General features: G+C 40.5%; 1 protein-coding gene across 2 annotated transcripts in view; it reads right to left on the reverse strand.

Moving 5' to 3' along the window:
* TLK1 (tousled like kinase 1) overlaps positions 1 to 23,443 on the reverse strand; it is a 176,062-nt gene extending 152,619 nt beyond the window's left edge. Inside the window, exon 1 of one of the 2 annotated variants that reach the window (XM_040229325.1) lies at positions 22,981 to 23,443. In XM_040229325.1, the coding sequence (XP_040085259.1) occupies positions 22,981 to 23,119 (139 nt within the window). In that variant the 5' untranslated portion in view covers positions 23,120 to 23,443. The remainder of the gene's footprint in view (positions 1 to 22,980) is intronic. The other variant, XM_040229326.1, reaches the window with a different exon arrangement.
* Positions 23,444 to 24,032: the final 589 nt, after the last annotated feature.

Here is a 24,032-nt window from a genome sequence, read left to right on the forward strand (position 1 = left end):
TAAGGTGTCTTATATAGTCAGTAAAATTTATTTTCAGCACATGAAAGACACAAACTGTTATCAAAATGCCCCAAATTGGGAAATATAGCTCCCATGAGCTGTTCTAAAATTTAAAGAACATTATTTGTAAGAAGTAATAGACCTATCTCATTCATGAACATAGGTGAAAAATACTAAACAAAGATCAGTAAATTAATTTGTAGAAAAATAAGAGCTCAAAATTAAATTGGGTTTAGTCCAGGAAAACAAGGTTGGTTTAACATTTCAAGACCAATAAAATAATATCCATCACATTTAAAAAAAAAAAAAAAAAGGAAAAAAATTAGATTGTCTGAAAAGATCCAGAAAAGCATCTGATAAAATTTAATATCCATTTGTGATTTAAACAAACAACAACAACAAAAATTAGTAACTAGAAAGGAATTTCCTTGATCTGAAAAAGGGCAGATCCAAAATGCCCATATAATAAATTGTGAAATACTGAAAAATTCTCCCCCTACTTCTAAAATTAGTAATAATACAAGTATTTCCATGATAACCAATCTATTCAACACCTTACTAGAAATCATATGACTAGAAGTCATAGTCACCACCAGGCTGGAAAAAAACAAATACATATAAGGATTGGAAAAAATGAAATGAAATTATCATTCATAGGCAATATGTTTATAGAAAACAAATCTAGCTAAGGAAAATTATCAGAATTATAACCAAAGTTGCTGGTTATCAAGTCAAATGTAAAAATTAACTGAATTTCCACATATCATCATAAACAAAAAATAATAAAACTAAAATAGGTATCTTATTTACAATAACATCAAAAAGTAAAAATACCTAGAAATGCAAAAGTTATTATGCAAGTTTATTACAGAGAAAACTATAAAACATTATTAAAATGATGGCAGGAATACACTATAGGCATAAATTATTTTGTTCAGTCACTAACCTGTGTCCCACTGTTTGAAAGCCCATGGACTGCAGCACACTAGGCTTCCCTGTCCTTCACTATCTCCTGGAGTTTGCTCAAACTCACGTCCATTGAATCAGTGATGCTTATCTAACCATCTCATCCTCTGCCACCCACTTCTCTCGTCTGCACTTTTTCCAGCATCAAGGTCTTTCCCATGAGTCAACTCTCCACACAAGGTGGCCAAAGTACAGGAGCTTTAGCATCAGTCCTTCCAATGAATACTCAGGACTGATTTCCTTTAGGATTGACTGGTTTGATCTCCATGCTGTCCAGGTGACTCTCAAGAGTCTTCTCCAGCACAATTCTAAAGCATCGATTCTCTGGCACTCAGTATTCTTTATGGTCCAAAGCTCATATCTGTACAGGACTACTAGAAAAGCCCTAGCTTTGACTATACGAACTTCGGTTGGCAAACTGATGTCTCTGCTTTTTAATACACTGTCTAGGTTTGTCATAGCTTTTCACCAAGGAGCAAGTGTCCTTTTAATTTCATGGCTGCAGTACATCTGTAGTGATTTTGGCACCCAAGAAAATAAAACTTGACACTGTTTCCACATTTTCCCCCATCTATTTGCCATGAATGATGGGACTGGATGCCATGATCTTAGTTTTTTGAACAAAGTTTTAAATTAGCTTTTTCACTCTCCTCTTTCACCTTCAATCAAGAGGCTCTTTAATTCCTCTTCACTTTCTGCCATTAGAGTGGTATCATCTGCATATCTGAGATTGCTGATATTTCTCACAACAATCTTGATTCCAGCTTGTGATTCATCCAGCCTGACATTTTGCATGATGTACTCTGCATAGAAGTTATGCAGAGTACATACAGTGACAATACACAGTCTAAGATGTACTCCTTTTCCAATTTTGAACCCGTCCACTGTTCCAACCCCAGTTCTAACTGTTGCTTCTTGCCCTGCATGCAAGTTTCTCAGGAGGTAGGTAAGGTGGTCTGATATTCCCATCTCTTGAAGAATCTTCCAGTTTGTTGAGATCAACACAGTCAAAGAATTTAGTGTAGTCAATGAAGCAGAAGTAGATGCTTTCCTGGAACTCCCTTGCTTTCTCTATGATCCAACACATGTTGGCAATTTGATTTCTGGTTCCTCTGCCTTTGCTAAATCCAGCATGTACATCCAGAAGTTCTCGGTTCACATATTGTTGAAGCTGAGCTTGAAGGATTCTGAGTGTTACCTTGCGAGCATGTGAAATGAGCACAACTGTATAGTACTCTGAACATTCTCTGGCACTACCTTTTTAACACTCATTACTGTAAAGATATAATCAATATATTCAGTGTTATCTCAATGAAAGTCCCAACAGATGGGTGTTTGATTTGTTAACTTAGCCGAAAAACAGCCAAACCAATTTTGAAGAAAATCTAAAATAAAGTGTCCACTGCTGTCCTAACAAGTTAACTATACACTTATCAGCTTAAAGCACCCATTTATTATCTCCAAGTTCTTTGGGTCAGACATCTTGGCACATCACAGCTCAGCTGCTTCTCTCCTTTGAGTTTCACAAGAATGAATCAAGGTATCAGCCAAGCTGTGTCCCTGTCCAGACACTCTAGGAGAGAATATATTTCCAGGTTTGTTTAGAAGGGTCCAGGTTGACAACAATCAGTGCCAAGCAGTTGCAGGACAGAGGCCCTCATTTCCCCGCTACCCCTCAAGTGGGGTTTGGTCTCAGTTTCTAGAGACTGCCTACACTCCCTGAATCATGGCACGCCCTTTCAAAGGCAGTAACAGCAGGTTAAGTCCTATTCATTGCTTCTGAGTAAATCTCCTTCTGCCCCTTCTCTTTTGCTTCCCTCTTTTGCCTTCTTTTCTTCTGACTCTTCTATTTTTAACTTTGTCTGATTATAACAGGACCCACCCAAACAATCCAAAATAATCTATTTTAAGGTCTGTTGATTAGTAACTTTAATTACACCTGCAAAATCCTTTCACAGCACTTCCTAGATTAGTAGTTCACTGAATAACTGAGACAGAAATGTTGGGAAAATATCTTTAAAATTTCACCTATCAAAAAGCAGGAAAAGTATTTTATTGAATATCAACCTAATTATAAAACTATAGTAATAAGAAAACATGATACCAGCACACACACACACACACACACAGACAAACATAATATAGAATATAAAGCCTAGACACAGACCTGTTTCTGGGCATACACACTTGACTTATAAAAAAAGGAAAACAGTGTGAAAGAACAATTCTTTTCAGTAAATTGTGCTCAGATATCAGGACAGTCACAAGGAAATGAAAACTATTCCAATCCAACACCACACAGAAAAAAATCAACTTCCGAAGGATTATAGACCTAAATATGAAAAGCATAACAAAAAAGCTTCTGAAAGATAACATGGGAGAGTGAGACTTCAGGAATAGTGGCATGATGAGCTAGGTGGACCATTTCTCCAGTAAAACATTACTTTGGCAACAAAGTCCGTCTAGTCAAAGCTATGGTTTTTCCAGTAGTCATGTATGGATGTGAGAGTTGGACTTTAAAGAAAGCTGAGTGCTAAAGAATTGATGCTTTTCAACTGTGGTGTTGGAGAAGACTTTTGAGAGACCCTTGCACTTCAAGGAGATCCAACCAGTCCATCCTAAAGGAAATCAGTCCTGACTACTCATTGGAAGGACTGACGCTGAAGCTGAAACTCCAGTACTTTGGCCACCTGATGTGATGAACTGACTCACTGGAAAAGACCTTGATGCTGAGAAAGATTGAAGGCGGGAGAAGGAAACAGAGGATAAGATGGTTGGAAAGTATCACCGACTCGATGGACGTGAGTTTGAACAAGTTCTGGGAGTTGTTGATGGACAGGGAAGCCTGGCGTGCTGCAGTCCGTGGGGTCGCAAACAGTCAGACATGACTGAATGACTGAACTGAACTGGTAGAAAGAAAATTTTTAAAGTCAACCATTTAATGTCTCTGAAAATTGTCTCAAGGGCATATAACAACCAAACAAAAAAAACATTTAGTCAAGAAAACATTAAACAGAGGTGAGAACAGCAAGTATCCATGACATATGAGCCATAAACCACTTCCAGTTACACCCCACAACTCAGGATAACTCAGATGTTCTACACCAAACAGGTGCTGCAGGAGCTCCCACATTCCAGCCTAGGAATGAATTTCACCCTTGGAGGAAACGCTGCTGGCATCTGCCACCTGCCCCACTCCCCCACCTCCATGCTGCAGAAACTCTATGCCAGGCAGGCCTGCATGAGAAGAGTAAAAGAGTCCCTTCAACCAACCAGCCCCCATGTATAAGGCAGAAAAGCTCTTTTCCCGGTGTAGTAAGCCAAAAGTATTAGGTCCCAATTACTCACTCCTAAGACAGAGGTTCTTTACCAGAAGGGGCAAGTTAAAAGTACATGCTCTACTCTGAGAGCAGGGTGTCCCTTCAAAGTGAAGTCATCTCTTTGCCTCTGACCCTAATTTCACTAAGGCAAGGTAGAGGGTCCTCCCAGGGGAACAGGTAGACAGTTAGGAAAGAAAGCTCTGTCCTCCACCTAATGGAATTACTTTACTTGGAATAGATTGTGGGAAAATTCATTTTAAAGGGCAATGTCCAAAACTACGGTGATCTTGGGAGTGAATAACTAAAAGAAAGCTGGTAGCTCCATGACAGTAGTAGTAACATGAAAAGCTGCAAACCAGCTAAAAGTTTAACAGAGGGAACTAGACAAAGAAAAAGGCGGGAGGATTCCTCAGGGTAATGAGCACAAGTCTCAAAGGCTGGCAACTTAGCAAACTTGTTAGCTTCTACAGAGATCTGACTTAACTGCAATCAGACTATGAAGCAATTTATGCCCTGGGATATTGGTGAAAACAATTGAGCAATCAGTTAGCAGTTAGTGGAGGCTGACAGCTAAGTGTGACAGCTATAGAGGCAGACCAGCCAAAAGCTTATGCGAAGATCAGGGAAAGAGGCAAAGAGAACAAGGTGGAAACCAGTCATCTCTGGTAGACTGCACATGTCTTTGAGAGGGTCCAGATGTTGGATTCATCAGACAAAGAATTCAAAGCAGCTATTATAAATATATTCAAAGAACTAAAGAAAATCATGTTTAAATAATTAAAGGAAGGTATTACTATAAGGATTCGTCAAATATCAATGAAAAATAAGGGATTATAAAAAATAATCAAATGAGAAAACATGTATGCTAATAAAGAGAACATAACAGCATATTTCTTCTCTTAACTTATTTTAAAAGCAACTATATGCAAAGATGGGCTCGATAAAGGACAGAAATGGTAGGGACCTAACAGAAGCAGAAGATATTAAGAGGTGGCAAGAATACACAGAAGAACTGTACAAAAAAGATCTTCACGACCCAGATAATCACAATGGTGTGATCACTTATCTAGAACCAGACATCTTGGAATGTGAAGTCAAGTGGGCCTTAGAAAACATCACTACGAACAAAGCTAGTGCAGGTGATGGAATTCCAGTTGAGCTATTTCAAATCCTGAAAGATGATGTTGAGAAAGTGCTGCACTCAATATGCCAGCAAATTTGGAAAACTCAGTAGTGGCCACAGGACTGGAAAAGGTCAGTTTTCATTCCAATCCCAAAGAAAGGCAATGCCAAAGAATGCTCAAACTACCGCACAATTACACTCATCTCACACACTAGCAAAGTAATGCTCAAAATTCTCCAAGCCAGGCTTCAACCATACATGAACCATGAACTTCCAGATGTTCAAGCTGGATGTAGAAAAGGCGGAGGAGCCAGAGATCAAATTGCCAACATCCACTGGATCATCGAAAATGCAAGAGGGTTCCAGAAAAACATCTATTTCTGCTTTATTGACTATGCCAAAGCCTTGGACTGTGTGGATCACAATAAACTGTGGAAAACTCTGAAAAAGATGGGAATACCAGACCACCTGACCTGCCTCTTGAGAAATCTCTATGCAGGTCCAGAAGCAACAGTTAGAACTGGATGTGGAACAACAGACTGGTTCCCAATAGGAAAAGGAGTACGTCAAGGCTGTATACTGTCACCCTGCTTATTTAACTTATATGTAGAGTACATCATGTGAAATGCCTGGCTGGATGAAGCACAAGCTGGAATCAAGATTGCTGGGAGAAATATCAATAACTTCAGATATGCAGATGACACCACTCTTATGGCAGAAAGTGAAGAACTAAAGAGCCTCTTGATGAAAGTGAAAGAGAAGAGGGAAAAATTTGGCTTAAAATTCAACATTCAGAAAACAAAGATCATGGCATCCACTTACATCACTTCATGGCAGATAGATGGGAAAACAATGGCTGACTTTATTTTGGGGGGCTCCAAAATCACTGCAGATGGTGACTGCAGCCATGAAATTAAAAGACACTTGATTCTTGGAAGAAAAGTTATGACCAACCTAGACAGCATATTAAAAATCAGAGACATTACTCTGCAACAGAGGTTCATTTAGTCAAGGCTATGGTTTTTCGAGTAGTCATGTATGACTGTGAGAGTTGCACTGTGAAGAAAGCTGAGCGCCGAAGAACTGATGCTTTTGAACTGTGGTGTTGGAGAAGACTCTTGAGAGTCCCTTGGACTGCAAGGAGATCCAACCACTCCATCCTCAAGGAAATCAGTCCTGAATATTCTTTGGAAGGACTGATGCTGAAGCTGAAACTCCAATCCTTTGGTCACCTGATGCGAAGAGTTGACTCACTGGAAAAGACCCTGATGCTGGGAAAGATTGAAGGCAGGAGGAGAAGGGGACGACCGAGGATGAGATGGTTGGATGGCATCGCCAACTCAATGGGCATGAGTTTGAGTAAACTCCTGGAGCTGGTAATGGACAGGGAGGCCTGGCGTGCTGCAGTTCATGGGGTCACAAAGATTCAGACACAACTAAGCAACTGAACTGAACACACAGCAACATGTATAACCAAAACAGAAGAGAATGGAGTAGAGCTATAAGTTTCTATATAATGTTGGAATTAAGTTAATGTAAATCTGAAGTCAATTCTGATAAGACTATAATGTAAACCTTAAAATCATTAAGAGAATAAAAAAGAAGCTAAAAATCATGAAAGGAATTAAAATATTACCTTAGGAAATACTCAATGCAAAGAAAATAGTAATGCAGGTACAGAAGGACAGAGACATGAAACAGACAGAAAACAAAATGCAAAATGGCAGACATAAATCCAGCCATACCCCAAAAACATTTACTGTGAATGCATTAAGCAATACAATCAAGAGGCAGGGATTGTAGGAGTCAAGCAAAAAAGAACAAGATCAAATTAAATGCTGTCTACAGAAGACACACTTTAGATCCAAAGACACAAATAGGATAAAAATAAGTAGATGGAAAAAGACACTGTGCCAAGAACCACCACAGAAAAACTGAAGCAGATACACTAATATCAGGCAGCTTCTAAAATGGTTTTAGAAATGAAGAGGTATGTCTTATAACAATGAAAGGGTCAGTTCATCAGTAAGATAAAAAAATTATAGACATGGGTTTCCCTGGTGGTTCAGTGGTTAAGAATCCACCTTGCAATGCAGGGGACACCGGTTTGATCCCTGGTCCGGGACGATTCCACATGCCACAGGGCAGCTAAGCCTGCCCATGCACCAGTTGCTGAGCCTGTGCTCAGGAACCCAAGAGCCACAACTACTGAGGCTGATATGCCACGACTACTGAGGCCCACACACCCGGAGCCTGTGCTCTGCAACAAAGGAGGCCACTGCAGAAGAAGCTCGCGCGCTGCAACTAGAGAATGGGCCCGGCTCTCTGCAGCTGGAGAGGCCATGCACAGCAACAAAGACCCGGTGCAATCAAAAACAAATCAATAGACTTTCGTAAAAATCAAAAAGAAGTAAATGGCTTGTCCACAGACATTTTAAAAGAATTGTAAACATATATATGTACCTTATTAACAGGGCTTCAAAATACATGAAACAAAACTGACAGAAACAAAGGGAGAAAACACTTCAACACTAGTTGGAATATTTCAACACTCCATCTTTAATAACGAGCAGAACTAAGCAGAAGAATAACAAAGAAACATAAAACAAGCACACTATACCAACCAGACATAATAGACATCTAGCGAATACTCCATTCAACAACAGAACACATGTTCTGCTAAAGTACACATGAAACACTCCTAAGCAGATCACAGGCTAGGCCATAAAACAAGCATCAGCAAATTTAAAAAGGATTCCAAGCACACAACCTATGTTCTCTGACCAAAATGAAACTAAATTAGAAACCAATTACAGAAGGAAATTTAGGAAATTCACAATATAGGAAATTAACATACTCCTAAATCAATAATAGGCCAAAAGAACAAATCAAAAGGAAAATCAGAAAACACTTGAGATGAGTAAAATCAAAAACACAGCATATCAAAACTTACGGGATCAATCAACTGTGTGCTTGCAGGGAAATTTACACTTGTAAATGTCCATATTAAGATAAGAAAGGGAAAACATTTTGTATGAATTTGAGATTCTTAAATACCATAAAGGGGGGCAGGAGGCCACAGAAACCTCTGAGGGAGGTAATAAAAAAAAAAAAAAAGTACTTATCCAAAATACAAAAAGAATTCCTTCAATTAATTTTAGTTTTTGTGAAGCGAACACAAAGGAAAACTGATCAAAAGATGTAAATAAGCACTTCACAAGAGATATCCAAGTCAATAAACTTATGAAAAAATGGTAAACCTTTTAACTCACCGGGAAAATGAAAATGAAAACCAAAAATACCACCTCACATCAGAACACCAAAAATAAATGACAATCCAACTGTCAGTGAGGATACAGAACAATGGAAACTCTCATACACTGTTCATAGGAATGTGAATTGTTACAACCACTTTGGGAAACCGGCAGTATCTATGAATACTATACTGGGCCTATAATCCAGCAAATTTGCTATTAGGTCTAAACTCAATAGAAATTAATAGTATGTGAACAGACAGGTACAAATATGTTCACACAGCATTATTAATAATAATCAAGAAGTAGAAACAATCCACATCTATCAACAGACTGTATAAATAAACTGTGGTAAATGAATACAAAGTAATATTACAGAGCAATGAAAGTGAACTACAGTTAAGGAATTAACATGGATGAAACTCAAAAACAGGTGAAGCTAAAGCAGCTACAAACAAAATACATACTGTGTGAGTTCATTTATATTAAATTTAAAAACAAGTATAATTAAGTCAGAATAGAAGGCAATGGCACCCCACTCCAGTACTCCTGCCTGGAGAATCCCAGGGACAGGGGAGCCTGGTAGACTACCATCTATGGGGTCACACAGAGTCGGACACGACTGAAGTGACTTAGCAGCAGCAGCAGCAGTGCTTGGCGGGCTACAGCCCATGGGGTCGCAAAGAGTCAGACATGACTAAGGGACTAAGCACAGCACTGCGCTAGCTCTGGAGGGAAGGGGGAAGGCAGCAAATGGCTGGTGAGAGGAGAGAGCTCTGAAACGCCGCCACTGTTCTTCTTCCTGACCGAGTGCTAGTTACACACATCACGGTTTACAGCAGCTCACTGAGCATCAGTTTATCTGTGTGTTTTCTGTATTAATATTATGCTTCAATAATGAAAACTAAAGCATCACATAGCATTAAAAAATAAAATCAGTCGAATCATAGTAAAATTAGAGTACTTAAACCTTAGACGGTACTAATTTTTTGAAGACTGAGCTTTTGATATAAATATTAAGTTCAATCTCACAAGCAATGAAGACTTATCAACTGAAACAAGATACCATTTGAAAACAGTTAAAGTGGAGGAAACCTAGCTAATTCCCTTCTCTAGGGAATACTCTGTTCACACCTACTGATAGAAATACAATTACCTTCCTTCTCATTTTTCCTTTTTAAGAAAACTTCCTTTACAGTTCTAGAAAGGATTGCTCTATGATCCACAGAACAGTGCAACCATGGTTCCTGAATTTCCACTTCAGTCCCCTGAAGTCTAACTAGGTTCTAAGAGATACTCAGCCCTATATCCTTCTAATAATAAATTTGTGTTGCTAAAGTTTGTTTCTAGGAACCAAATGACCAATGGATATACACCGTGATATAGGATATGTTACAACCATGTTTAGTTCTGTTTACATCAGAAGTTGAAAATTGGCAACTTCAGACTGTTTTATCTGATCCACAAAGTGTTGTTTTTTTTTAAAGTATAAATTACATGTTATGAATTACAGTCTTCCTCACTAGACTTTAGCCAAACTCCTAGGAGGCAAGTACCGGGTTGCCATTCCCTTCTCCAGATCTTCCCAACCCAGGGATTGAACCTGGGTCTCCCACATTGCAGGCAAATTCTTAACCATGAGCTACCAGGGAAGCCCCATTATACAAGAGTTCTGTTTATAGCAGAAGTTGAAAATTGGCAACTCATGAACTGTTTCATCTGACCCACAACGTGGTTTCTGTTTTAAGTATAAAGTACACGTTATGAATTACAGTCCTCCTCACTAGACTTTGGCCATGCTCCTAGGAGGCAAGGACTATTATCTTATATATCTTTGTTTTTCCCAGTCCTAGGCTCTAGGTCCAAAAATACATGCAGAATGATTAAACAAACTATGCCAACAGGTTTCTATAAAATTCTAGAACTCTGACAACTGATTAATTTCTGAGAAACTAAATAACAAACTTTAAAATCCTAGTTATCCAATAGGGAAAACAATAATGACAATACACATTAAATGATATTTTAAAAAATCATGTGCTTTTGTCCAGTAAAACAAATCTTTAAAATGTAAAATAAAGAAATCAAAGGAAGAAAAATTTTATGTAAAATAAATGCCACAATATTATATAGTGAAAAGAAATGAGATTAACAATTATAATTATCACTTAAAATCTGCCTTCAACAAGCCATGGAGACAATCCATGTCAAGCGTGCTCTGGCCAAAAGATCTCAATGCATATAGTTCCCGTTCCCTATTCTTGACATTTTCAAAAAGGAGAAAAATTTTTAATTCTAAAGTATCCTTGTATCTAAACAGTAATAGTTAACATATACCGACTGGTTCAGTTCAGTTCAGTTGCTCAGTTGTGTCCAACTCTTTGCAACCCCATGAATCGCAGCACGCCAGGCCTCCCTGTCCATCACCAACTCCCGGAGTTCACCCAAACTCATGTCCATCGAGTCAGTGATGCCATCCAGCCATCTCACCCTCTGTCGTCCCCTTCTCCTCCTGCCCTCAATCCCTCCCAGCATCAGAGTCTTTTCCAATGAGTCAACTCTTCACATGAGGTGGCCAAAGTACTGGAGTTTCAGCGTTAGCATCATTCCTTCCAAAGAACACCCAGGACTGATCTCCTTTAGAATGGACTGGTTGGATCTCCTTGTAGTCTAAGGGGCTCTCAAGAGTCTTCTCCAACACCACAGTTCAAAAGCATCAATTCTTCGGTGCTCAGCTTTCTTCACAGTCCAACTTTCACATCCATACATGACCACTGGAAAAACCATAGCCTTGACTAGATGGACCTTTGTTGGCAAAGTAATGTCTCTGCTTTTGAATATGCTATCTAGGTTGGTCATAACTTTCCTTCCATGCAACAAATTTCACATTTAATTCTCACAACCTTATGAAACAGTTACTATTTCTTATTCCATCCTACAATCAAGAAAATCTAGGAATTCCCTGGCAGTGCAGTGTTTAGAACTCACTTCCACTGCACGGGGCAAGGAGTGGATCCTGGCTGGAGGAACCAGGATCCTGAAAGCCTCAGCAACCTCATGGACTGCAGCATGCCAGGCTTCCCCGTCCTTCACTATCTTCTGGACCTTGTTCAAATTCACGTCCATTGAGTCAGTGATGCTATTTTACCATCTCATCATCTGCCACCTCCTTCTCCTTTTGCCTTCAATCTTTCCCAGCATCAAGGTCTTTTCCAATCAATCAGCTCTTCATATCAGGTGGCTAAAGTATTGGAGGTTCACCATCAGTCCTTCCAATGAACATTCAGGGTTGATTTCCTTTAGGATTGACTGGTTTGATCTCCTTGCAGTCCAAGGGACTCTCAAGAGTTTTCTACAACACCACAATTCTAAAGAAACAGTTCTTCAGTGCTCAGCCTTCTTTATGGTCCAATTCTCACATCTGGACATGACTACTGGAAAGACCATAGCCTTGACTATATGGATCTTTACTGGCAAAGTGATGTCTCTGCTCTTTAATATGCTGTCTAGGTTGGTCACAGCTTTCCTTTCAAGGAGTAACCGTCTTTCAATTTTAAAGATTTTTAAATAGTGAGAATGAAAAAATAATAATAAAGCATTTGATAAATTGGATTAGACATATGTTCGGTGTGAGGATCTCAATCCTTTTGTTAACTAAAAAGCGTGTGTTAGTCACTCAGTTGTGTCCGACTCTTTGCGACCCCATGCACTGTGGCCCACCAGGCTCCTCCGTCCATGGGATTCTCCAGGCAAGAATACTGGAGTGGGTTGCCATTTCCTTCTCCAGGGGATCTTCCTGACCCAGCGATCAAACCTGGGTCTCCTGTACTGGAGGCAGACTCTTTACTCTCTGAGCCATCAGGGAAACTTTTGTTAACTGAAAGGCATTGTGTTAACAATATTTAAGCCTAGCAATCCCCAGGATGAGCTGAACCTTCCCTGGTTCAAAAAGACATGCCTAACTCATACATCACTGCTATACAAGCTGAATACAATTCTTTAAATAATAATTTGGTAATAGTTATCAAAAGCCCTTAACTGTTTCACACTTTTTGCCCTGATATTCCATGACTGAGAATCATCTTAGGGGTTGGGAGAAACTTTTACTCAGAGATATTCACTATATTAATATCTAATATAGCCAAAAAGAAAAGTTAAAGAAAAAGAAAAGAAATAACCTAAACAACTAAATACAGTAGTTAAGATGTTTTTGTTCACCATGATCCACTATTCAGGAAAACTATCACTCACCTAATCTGTGATCTTCAGGGATCTGTTAATCACGGCTTTCTGTGGATTCCCCAACTCATCCTGTCTACAGCCGTAGTAGCCACTTTGCTGTACTTCATCTCCCAGCTACCAATGACTGGTTAAGGAATTGACAATCACAATACATCAGCATCAACCCAGAACTGGTATGTGGATATCAGGGAAAAGTTTGTCTTTCAAGTGTAGTTGCTAAGCCAAAAAGTATGTGACTGTGGCTCCAGAAACAAGAGGCTAGAAAAACCCAGATATGGAGTCAAAGGGCTCAGTGACACCATTTGAGACTCTGGATCTAAGCTGCTTCCAAAGCTATTCCATCCTTCTCCACATTTAAACTATTCTCAATTATGTGAACCAGTAAATTCTTTAACTTACCAAAGCTTGTGATAAGTTTTTATCACAGGTAAGCAAAAGAATCATGATTAACACACTACCAAAAGAAGAATGGTTAAATAAAATACACTGAGTACATCTATTCGGTATCTTTGTGGATAAAATTCAATGGAATAACACTGACAGGATAGCATAAACTGTTAAGAGATGCACTCAGGAGCCCAGTCTGAATCTCGACTCTACAACGTATTCTCATGTGTCCCTGGTTAAATTAGTTAACCCCTCTGTGCTTCCATTTTCTCATCTGTAAAACAGGGACTCAATAATACCTACTGCATGATCATTAGAAGTAAATGAGTTACAATTTACAAAGTTCCTAAAACAAGTCCTACCATTAAGTATATGTATCTTTTAAACAAATGAGTTTATATACATACATACATATATACGGGCTTCCCTGGTGGCTCAGATGGTAAAGAATCTGTATGCAATGCAGGAGACCTGGGTTCGGTCCCTGGATCGGGAAGATCCCCTGGAGAAGGGAATGGCTACCCACTCCAGTATTCTTGCCTGGAGAATTCCACAGACAGAAGCGCCATGCGATCATAAAGAGCCAGACACGACTGAGTGACTAACACTTTCACTTTCATATATATATATATATATATAAAAGACATAAAATACTATATACACAAAGTAATTTCACTGATTTTTTTTTAATCTGTGCACAGAAAAAGGAAAAACTATGTTTTTTAAAAAAAGCAAAAATACCCTACTTGTCAAAAAAGAAAAAAAAAAAAGAAACATGCCTCAGGTCTTATGAAAGACAGGATGACTCTGACTGGCTTCATACAAACCCCCTGACATTCTCCAGAGGCACCATAGCTGTATTTACCATCAGACTGGAAGCACATACATAGTGTCAAGGGCAGAGTTAACCCAAGGTATGCCATTTAACAATAACAGCAAGTACCAGGTTAAAGATTAATTTAAACCTAGAAGAATGTCATTTCACCAACTAAACTAGTTTCCAAGGAAAGATACAAACTTATGAGCACAACCAACTCTTAACGTGTGTGTGTGCGTGCTCAGCTGTGTCCAATTCTCAGGGACCCAATGGACTGTAACCCACTGGGCTCCTCCGTCCATGGGATTCTCCAGGCAAGAATACTGAGGTGAGTTGCTGTGCCCTCCTCAAGGGAATCTTCCTAACCCAGGGATTGAACCCAAGTCTCCTGCACTGCAGCAGACTCTCTACTGACTGAGCCATCTGGGAAGCCCCATGTCATCCCCCGAAACTGCTCATATTTGGCTTTATACTGCATCTTGCAGAATACAAGCATTTTAACTTAAATAGAGATATATAACCTGTCATCTTGAAATTCACCAATTTCAAACCTAATAATGAAGCCACATTGAGAAGATTTGTTTCACAACCCACCACTTGTTTCAGCTCTGCATCTTTCTACATCATGCTTTGAATTCCTATCAAACCATTCAAATTTTGTCGCTCGTTAGATATACTAAGTAATACATGTTATCAAGAGATCTGTTTTGTATGCAATAAAGTAATTAAAGCTTTAAGTGTTTTTTTAAAACACTTCTTGTAAGATGAACCAGGTTGAGAGTCAAGCCTCCTTTCCCTTCCATAATGAACATTAAATCATCTGCCACTAAAGCATCTCAATTTTGTTGAGCGCCTCATGCACCAGGTTAAAATCCTTCACAATAAGTGGACTTCGAAAATTCTCCATTCAAATTCTAATGTTTATTTGTTACAACTGTGGTGAGCTTATGAGGCCAAAATATTAAGATAAATGGCATTCCAATTTAATTATTAAACATGAAAATAAGATTTTTCATTAGTATACTTCTAACATTTTTCATAAAATTTAAGATTTGCACAACCTGATTTTGAATTTTTCATTTTTTAAATCCTATCTCCATACACATACAAAATTCATGCCAAAAAAAAAAAGTTTATCAGTAAACTGAATGAGCCAAAATGACTGATTAGTAAATTAAAATTTGTTACGGAAAAACTAAGAAATTACTCAAAATGAAATTTCTTTATCTTGGGCAATATATCCCAGTGGTTAAAATGCAGAGGATTAAAATCTCAGCTCTAACATTTACTACTGTGTGTCATACTGGGCAAGTTTCTTACTTCTCTGGGCTTTGGTTCCTCATAGGCAAAATGAGAATAACTGTATATACCTCAAAGAGTTAATGAGAATTAAATAAATTTACATGTACAAACAATAAACTTTAGCTATTACTGTTACCATTATCACTCTCTAAAATGTAACTTGCCTATAAATTACAAAAATTAGTGTCTTCCTGGGTCTGAAATGTATATAAGTATAAAATCATTCAGTTTTAAAAAATAAAAAAACTTTAACAGTCCTTGACAAAACTTTCTGTTAGATGCCAACTCTATAGAGGACATCCTACTATGCACTGAGAACATGGAAATGAACAAAATACAGTCTCTGAATTCAAGACCTTTCTCTAGAGTAGGCAAAAAAAAAAAGTCTATAATAAAAGGTATAATGACAGAGGTGCTATGAAACAGACAAGAATTGTCTGTAGGATGCGACGGAACAGTATGCCTTCCCAGGTGGCGCTAGTGGTAAAGAACCCGCTTGCCAGCACAGGAGACATGAGAGACGCAGGTTCGATCCCTAGGTGGGCAAGATCCCTTGGAGGGAATGCTCAGTTCAGTCGCTCAGTCATGTCCGACTCTTTGCGACCCCGTGAATCGCAGCACGCCAGGCCTCCCTGTCCATCACCAACTCCCGGAGTTCACTCAGACTCACGTCCGTCGAGTCAGTGACGCCATCCAGCCATCTCATCCTCTGTCATCCCCTTCTCCTCCTGCCCCTAATTCCTCCCAGCATCAGAGTCTTTTCCAATCAGTCAGCTCTTCGCATGAGGTGGCCAAAGTACTGGAGTATCAGCTTTAGCATCATTCCCTCCAAAGAAATCCCAGGGCTGATCTCCTTCAGAATGGACTGGTTGGATCTCCTTGCAGTCCAAGAGACTCTCAAGAGTCTTCTCCAACACCACAGTTCAAAAGCACCAATTCTTCGGCGCTCAGCTTTCTTCACAGTCCAACTCTCACATCTATACATGACCACAGGAAAAACCATAGCCTTGACTAGACGGGAGGGAATGCTAACCCACTCCAATATTCTTGCCTGGAGAATCCCGGGGACAGAGAAGCCTTGTCGGCTAGGGTCCACAAGCTTGCAGAGAGTCATACAAGACTGAAGCAACTTAGCACATATGCACAAATCAGGACACTAAGGAACAGAGACATCTAACTAGGGGGAGCAGGGGAAACACCCTAGAAAGAATTTCTGAGGAACAATCACCTAACTCCGTCACTTCAGGACACCACATTGCTATTTACATAATTTACACAATTTACACAGCTTCTAACATATTCATAATAGTGTTTTAGAATGCAGATCAATAAAAAGACAAGATCACCTAGCACACTACTACTTAACTATGCTCATAGACAAACTTAAAAATCTTTTGGTAATAATGAAGATGACTATCTTAACAAATTAGAACATAACCTTGAAAAAGTCACATTGCTTCCTCAAAAAAAAACATTTATTTTACCAATAAATAAAAGCTACAAACTTTCCTCCACTAAATTATAATTAAACTGATGTCAAAAAATATTTTTCAGCTGTTAAAGACCTCTGAAGGATTTCAATTCAACCCCCTCATTTTACCGATTTAGAGGAGCACAAAGTATAATGGGAAAGCAGTAAGGTGAAAATCAGAAAACCGCATCTTGGTCCCAACTCTCCTAGAGTAAAAAGTCTGGGCAAAGTTTCCTCACCGGTAAAATAAGAAGTTTGAATCCAATTGCTTCCAGGGTCCTTTTCAGCTCTATAATTCTCTTGTTATGAAACTGAAGCAGATAAGCAACTTGCCCAAACATCACCCAGCTAATTAAGGGCAAAGTAGGGACACTTGTTTTCCAATTATCAATGCACTTTCTCTTTTGCAGCATACTGCTTCTCCTACTTCATAACACCATTCCTCTAAATTATTCTAAGATATGTGGAAATTATTAAAGAGAACAAAGGAATTTACAAAACTAAAGACTTAATTCCTATAGTTCTTTTATAGAAAATGAGCTTTAAATCTAAATGACACAAATACATGAAGTCTCAAACTCTGTGTCACTTACTTCACTGAAGCTGACCTCAGGAAAGTTAAAGGAGTTTATCCTTAAACTTCCAAGTACCTAAAATCTAACCTTTCAATACATTTCACAGTATGGAGACTATGTTCCATACTAAATTAACATATGAACTGTTATAGATAATCATAACTATTACATGCATACTTCTCTGAATAAGATGAGAATTAAAATTCTTTTTATGTTCTGGTTATAATATGCACTTTTTTATTCAAGACAGATCAATTTAAACACTTACTTTTCCTTTAGGTATCCTTTTTTCAGACTCTAGCTTTTAAACCATTAGATTAAGCACATTACTTCTGAAATCACATAAACAATTAAAAATAAAAGACTATACAGAATGCTGATAGTTCCTCTTTCAAAACTGAAAGTCAGCCCCCAGTAGTACAACTCTACTAAAGTATATCATAAGCAGCATCTGATTCCCTAAAATGTCTTCAAAGCTTATTATATTTTGCAGGGAATTTATCAAGATTTCAGGAAGACTGACAGTGTTGATTCCAGAAAATACAGGAAAATCTGCAGAAGAAAAGCACAATAAAAATGCAAAACAGCAATAAAGTCAACAGTAGTTTCATACTACTGAAATTTGAGGATTTTCAAAAACATTCATGGATATATAAGTAGTTTAACTACATTTACAAATTTTCAAAGAATCACAGAATGTTTGCATTTTTTAATTGGATGGGACCTTAAGTCACTTAATCCAATAGCACACAAAATAAGAATCTATTGGATTTATCTCCACCCCACCCCAAAAGTCCATGTACACGCGCGTGCTCAGTCATGCCCAGCTCTTTCTAACCCTATACACTGTAGCCCACCAGGATCCTCGGTCCATGGGATTCTCCAGGCAAGAATACTGGAGTAGGTTGCCATTTCCTTCTCCAGGGGATCTTCAGGGATCGAACCCACGTCTCTTATGTCTTCTGCACCAGCAGTGTAGTTTGCTTTAAATTCTCATAAATATTTCAAGAGACAGGTCTTTCCACTGCTGGTGAAGTCTAGTTGTTACACAGTTCTTACATTCTTATCAAAAAAATACAGAATTCATTCTATGCCTTTGCAATTTTCACCTGCTAGTTTATCTTCTGTAACAGCATAATAAATACATTCTCTTCTATTTGTTTTTGAAATATCTGAAAACAGCTATACTCTTCCCCACCCTTCAACTAGTCTCTTGCTGAGTCTAAATGTATGGTCCACAGATTTCTTGTGTGTCTTGAAGACACTTCTGGGATAAAATGTACTTCCACATTGCAAGTAACCTTTAAAAACAACAGCCAACTGTTGAATTTTGGTGTAATATCAAAGAATAACTGCACCAAAGGCTAGTAAAATAGTTCTTTTCTAAGTACATATCTATGTGAAATTGGGTTCTCAACACATGCCTCAATCAAAATATATCTCAACAGACGGAAAGAAGAAAATCCAGCTACCTTCTAGTATGCCAGAAATTAAAGTGGTTTGTAAAAATATAAAACAATTCCACTAGTCTCACTGAAGTTTTTGTTTTAGAATATTTATTCATCATTTTAAAATTCGTTAACATGTAATCAAATTGTTATTTTTAGATAAATAAATATTTCTGAAGTTATTTCATTACAAATATAGTAAATACCAAGTCATAACCCACATAAACAAAATCTCTTTAGAGACCTGAATAATTAAGGGAGTAAAGGGGGTCCTGAGACCAAAAAGGTTAAAACATAACCTATTTCTCAGGGGCAGATTCCCAGGCTTCTATCTTGAATTTCCCTTTCTCTAATTCATAAACATGCCTCTGTAAGGGAGGCGCCTACCAGATATCTATGCATTCATGAGCTAGAATCCTTAAACATACAACTGGGTCTTGCTGCAGCAGGTGACTTCAAAAAATTAAAGCGCCATCTGATATATAACTTTTAACATCTTCCTACAGGTATTATGCAATCATCTGGAATCAAATACTTTTAACTCTGTCTAAAGATGCAGTCTGTAAATACAGAAACAGAGAGCAAGTTTATGACTATGATATTATCTTTTTGGCCAAACTATTTTTGCTATCTATATAAAAGTAAAAAGCAAATTATTTATATCCAGAAAAATGGAATAAAAAAGACACGTCTTTTGTATAACCATTTATTTGACTCACAGCAGTAATCCATTCAAAAGTACTTACGTACTGATATGAAAAAAAAAAATCTCTTCATCTAGCCAACACATACCTAGGCCTCAGCAAACAAAACTGACCTTATCTGAAAATTTCTTAACTTCTCACATCCTTATTCACAGAATTATTAGAAGATAAAGTGGGATAGAGAATTTAGCCACAGGTTTAAAAGATCCACTGTGAAACCTAGAGCTACACTGCTGAGCACCTCTCAGAGAATTTTAAGACTGATAAAGGAAAAGCTTTGGAACTCCAAGGAAAGAAATTATTAATAGTCTGCGTGTGTTAGTCACTCAGTCGTTCCGACTCTTCACGACCCCACAGACTGTAGCCCACCAGGCTCTTTGGTCCATAGAATTCTCCAGGCAAGAATACTGGAGTGGGTTGCCATTTCCTTCCCCAATTAATAGTCTATACTCTACCATACAAATTCCTGAATTCCAATAAATTCCTAAATCTTATGATTTAGGCTTATGAATAAGATACTTATGGTTTATCTTCAAAAATAGCCCATTTTCAAAGTTAAGTTTGCTTAAAAGAAGTTCATCACATATATAACTTTATATGTGTACATATACATGTGTATCTCTTTTAAGTTTAAAATTTTATACTCTCTATTACATTAAATTGGCTCAATTTTTCAAGAAACAAAGTTTGTTCTCTCCTTGATACATACACTCAAGTTCCATTAACAGTAATGCTTTTCACTAGCTATCAGTCACCAGCAATTAAAGCTATCAAATTTGGATTTCCCTGGTGGCTCAGTGGTAAGGAATCCTCCTGTCAATGCAGGGGACATGGGTTCCATCCCTGGTCCAGGAAGATCCCACATCCTGCGAAGCAGCTAAACCCAAGCACCAGAATTACTGACCCCATGCTCTGTAACAAGAGAAGCCACAGCAGTGAGAAGCCTGTGGATCCCAACCAAGAGTAGCACCAGCTCATCGAAACCAGAAAAAAGCCCGCACAGCAATAAAGACCCCGCATAGCCAAATATAATTTTTTTTAAAAAAAAGCTCCCAATTTACATCAATTTATACAACAGACTAATGTTACCTGGAAAAGATGCCAAGCACTTGTTAAAATAAAAACTGGGATTCCACTCAATAGACAATGGTAACACCTTGATTCCTAGGGCTTCATATATGCAATTAGTGCTTGCATTAGTGAAATCTGAAACAATAGCTTCAAGATGAATACATAACCCTACAGAGCATTAAAAGTTTTAACTTATTTCCTGGTTGGTCAAAAAAAAAAAAGCAATATACCACTGTCACCATACAGGTACTTGGGTGTGAAGTATAACTTACACAACAGCATGTCTTGTTATTTCATAAATTGAGACTAATATTTAGGTTACATAAAAATCCAAACTGCTGGAAAAAAATTCGCCTTATTTGGAAGTTCAAGCTAAATTATTCCAATCTTTCAAAATTTTAAAACATCAGGAAAAGTACAGAATAGTGTAAAAGTTTTTTAATGAGTTGAAGTAGCCTCTAAAGTTCACAATCTAGATTCTACAGACCCAAAATTACTAACACTGATTACAGATGTTAACAGAGGAACAGTTCAACACTACGTCCTTGTGAACAAGTGCAGTGCTTGGCTCACAAAAAATGTCTCAATAAATATTTAAGAAATGAATAGTTTAAAAAAGGTATAGCCTTTAACAAAGTCTTTCCCAAGACATCGTTGACTATCACTCATTATACTATCATTCCTAACAGTACCATTTAGCATCCTAATGAATGTACAGACAAAAGTAAAAGCATGCTAAAAGCACCAACTGCTGTTCACAAAACAGATTTTAAGACATTCATTTACAGATTTTCAAGTGAAGAAAGAAAAACCATCAGGTGTACTGAATTTGAGTTAGTCAATAAATAAACTTTTATCTTCTAATAATCAGAACTCAGGGTTGGGGGTGAGATGAAAAGAGGAAATGTCTGTCAAAGTATTCAGAACGCTTAATGGATGCCATAAATCAAATCTTCCCATGAATTTTCCAGAGCAAATTCATGCCAATCTTTGAGCCTATTGTCACTTTCACACATGCTCACAGGAACAAAATGACAAAGAAAGCTATGCCTGAACCACTGGATTCAGGGCACAAACCACCTGACTAACAAATGTCAAGGCTCTGAGTCGTAAATACTGATAGATATTTTCAAAATAAATTAATCCCACCGACTCCTACATAAATCAAAGCTCTTGGTATCTTTAAAGGATTCTCTAGACTACTGGACTTCCCGACGTTTTTTCGAAAATGTGGCTACAATCTTCCTGTGTGACACAACTGCCCGTGAACAACCCATTTACCAATTGCTCATGAATACCGCTAAACGTTTTCCAGACAAAAGAACGTTAAACGCGATTCTACACACATTTATTCTTCCCCCATACATATGTGTTCTCCTAAATTTAATTTTACGTCGTATACTTAAAGTTAAATACAGCAAGTTAAAATTTTAGTCAAAAGCACTCCGGTGTCTCACTAGCTGTGTAACTGCTACATCTGGTGGCAGCACACTTGCATGCAGGAAGCCAGAAAACTTAGAAAACAATTGTAACCGATCTGGTGAGTGTGTGCAGTAACCTTTACGCAGCGATTTCCCACAAAACCCACGACCCTGTCGGAGAAGAATAGTAGCCGACTTGCAACAGAGAGGTAACATACGAATATGCAGGAGGTGATGGCGAAGCAAAGTTGCAACCATCTGGGTGGTTTTAAAAGCCTGCCCACGAATCGGTCTCTAGTTTAAACTGCTCGGGGTGGGGGTGGCGGGGCAGGCCAGGGATCAAAGTCGGCTTTGATAATTCCAGCGGCTCTACCCAAAAGGCAGAGATCTTGCCAGTGAGGGGCATCCTCCAGGTCCCGGGCAACAGAGCTCGCAGAGCGGGGACCGCCTCTAGGGGAGGAGTGCGCGAGGGAAGGGGAGGGGGCTCGAGGATGAATGCTTCACCGAGAGGGAAAACGCACCAGAGACCGGAGGCCGGGAGGTTAAGAGTACTGAGAGTACTAGCAAATGGAGCAGAAAGGGGCTCGCGTCCGGGGTCAGGCTTCCCACCCTAGCAGGATTGGCTCTTAGGAGCCCCAAGCGAGTCTGTGCGCCGCGCCGCGCCCCGTCCCCTCCAGCGCGCACCCCTTCCTCCCTCTTCCCCGCCACCCGCGAACCACCACCCACAGCCGGAGCGCTACCTCCCCGGGGCCGGGCGGCTTCGCGTCCACCTCGTCCCCCTCCCCCACCCCGGGGTCGCGGGAAGGAGACCCGGGGGCGCGGGGGCAGCGGCGCGGGGAAGTGAGGCCCGCGAGCGGGCGCGGGCGCGACGGCACTCACCTTCCCTGGGCCTCCCGGATGGCGGCGTGTGATTCAGCAGGGACCTGGCCGCCGCCGCCGAGCCCGGGGTTGGAGACGTGGAGAGCTGGGACCAAGATGGCGGCCCCTCCAAACTTCCACTGCTACTTTGGACACTCATCAAGCTACTTTCTGGGAACCCGACTCCCCCCCTGCGACGGCAGCGGCGGCAACGGCACCGGCACCCGCCTCCGTCATGGCGGGGGCCGCGCTGAGGGCGAGCAGGAGAGCGAGGGGCAGGGAGGGGAGAGTCAAGGGGATGGGGGAGGAAACCAAGAAGGGGGGAGGTGGGGAGGGTAGAGGTGAGGGGAGGAGAGGGGACGGGGAGGAGGAAAAGCGGGAGAAGTCAGGGAGCCGGCGGGCGCGCCGGGGAAGAGGCGGGGGGAAGGAGCGCCGCGGCGGAGGCGTCGAGGGGGCGCCCGCTGGGGCCGGGGTCGGAGCGCGGGCGGAGCGCGGGCTGCGCCAGCCGAGGAGACTTCCGCGGGCGGAACCTGCCGGCACCTCTGCAGTGCGTCGGCCCCCGGCGTCGCCCGGGTGGCGGCGGCGGCGGCAGGCGGTGGGTGGCGGCTGAGGCGGCGGGGTAACCTCTGCATCAGTTACGGGCGGCGGCGGCGTCACGCGCCGCCTGTGCAAACACTATCGCGAGGCTCCTGCGCCTCCGGTAGCGGCGGCGGCGGCCGCGGGACCAGGCTTGGGGGAGGGACCTGCCAGGGGTTGGGGGCGGGGGGGACTGGGGAGGGAACGAGCGCGCGAGGGAGGAGACGCGGGCGCTGGGCGCTGGGCGCTCCGGGCGCACCCGCGGATCGCTGCTCGGCGCGGGAGCCCGGGGCCGGCCTCCCGGAGCCGGCCGGAGGGAGGCGCGCCCCGCACGCGCCCCCGCCGCGCTGCACCGGCTCCAGCGCCCGCTCCGCTGCCACCTGACTACCCCTCTCTCGCGCGGAAGCGCGCCTGCCTCCCGACCCCACACCCAGCCTAGGGAGGAATGCTTCTGCTCTCTCTGGGCTGTCGTTTCTCAGGAGTTCGATGTGATCATT

This window comes from Oryx dammah, unplaced genomic scaffold, assembly GCF_014754425.2.
Source record: "Oryx dammah isolate SB20612 unplaced genomic scaffold, SCBI_Odam_1.1 HiC_scaffold_27, whole genome shotgun sequence".
In the NCBI taxonomy this organism is placed as follows: Eukaryota; Metazoa; Chordata; class Mammalia; order Artiodactyla; family Bovidae; genus Oryx; species Oryx dammah.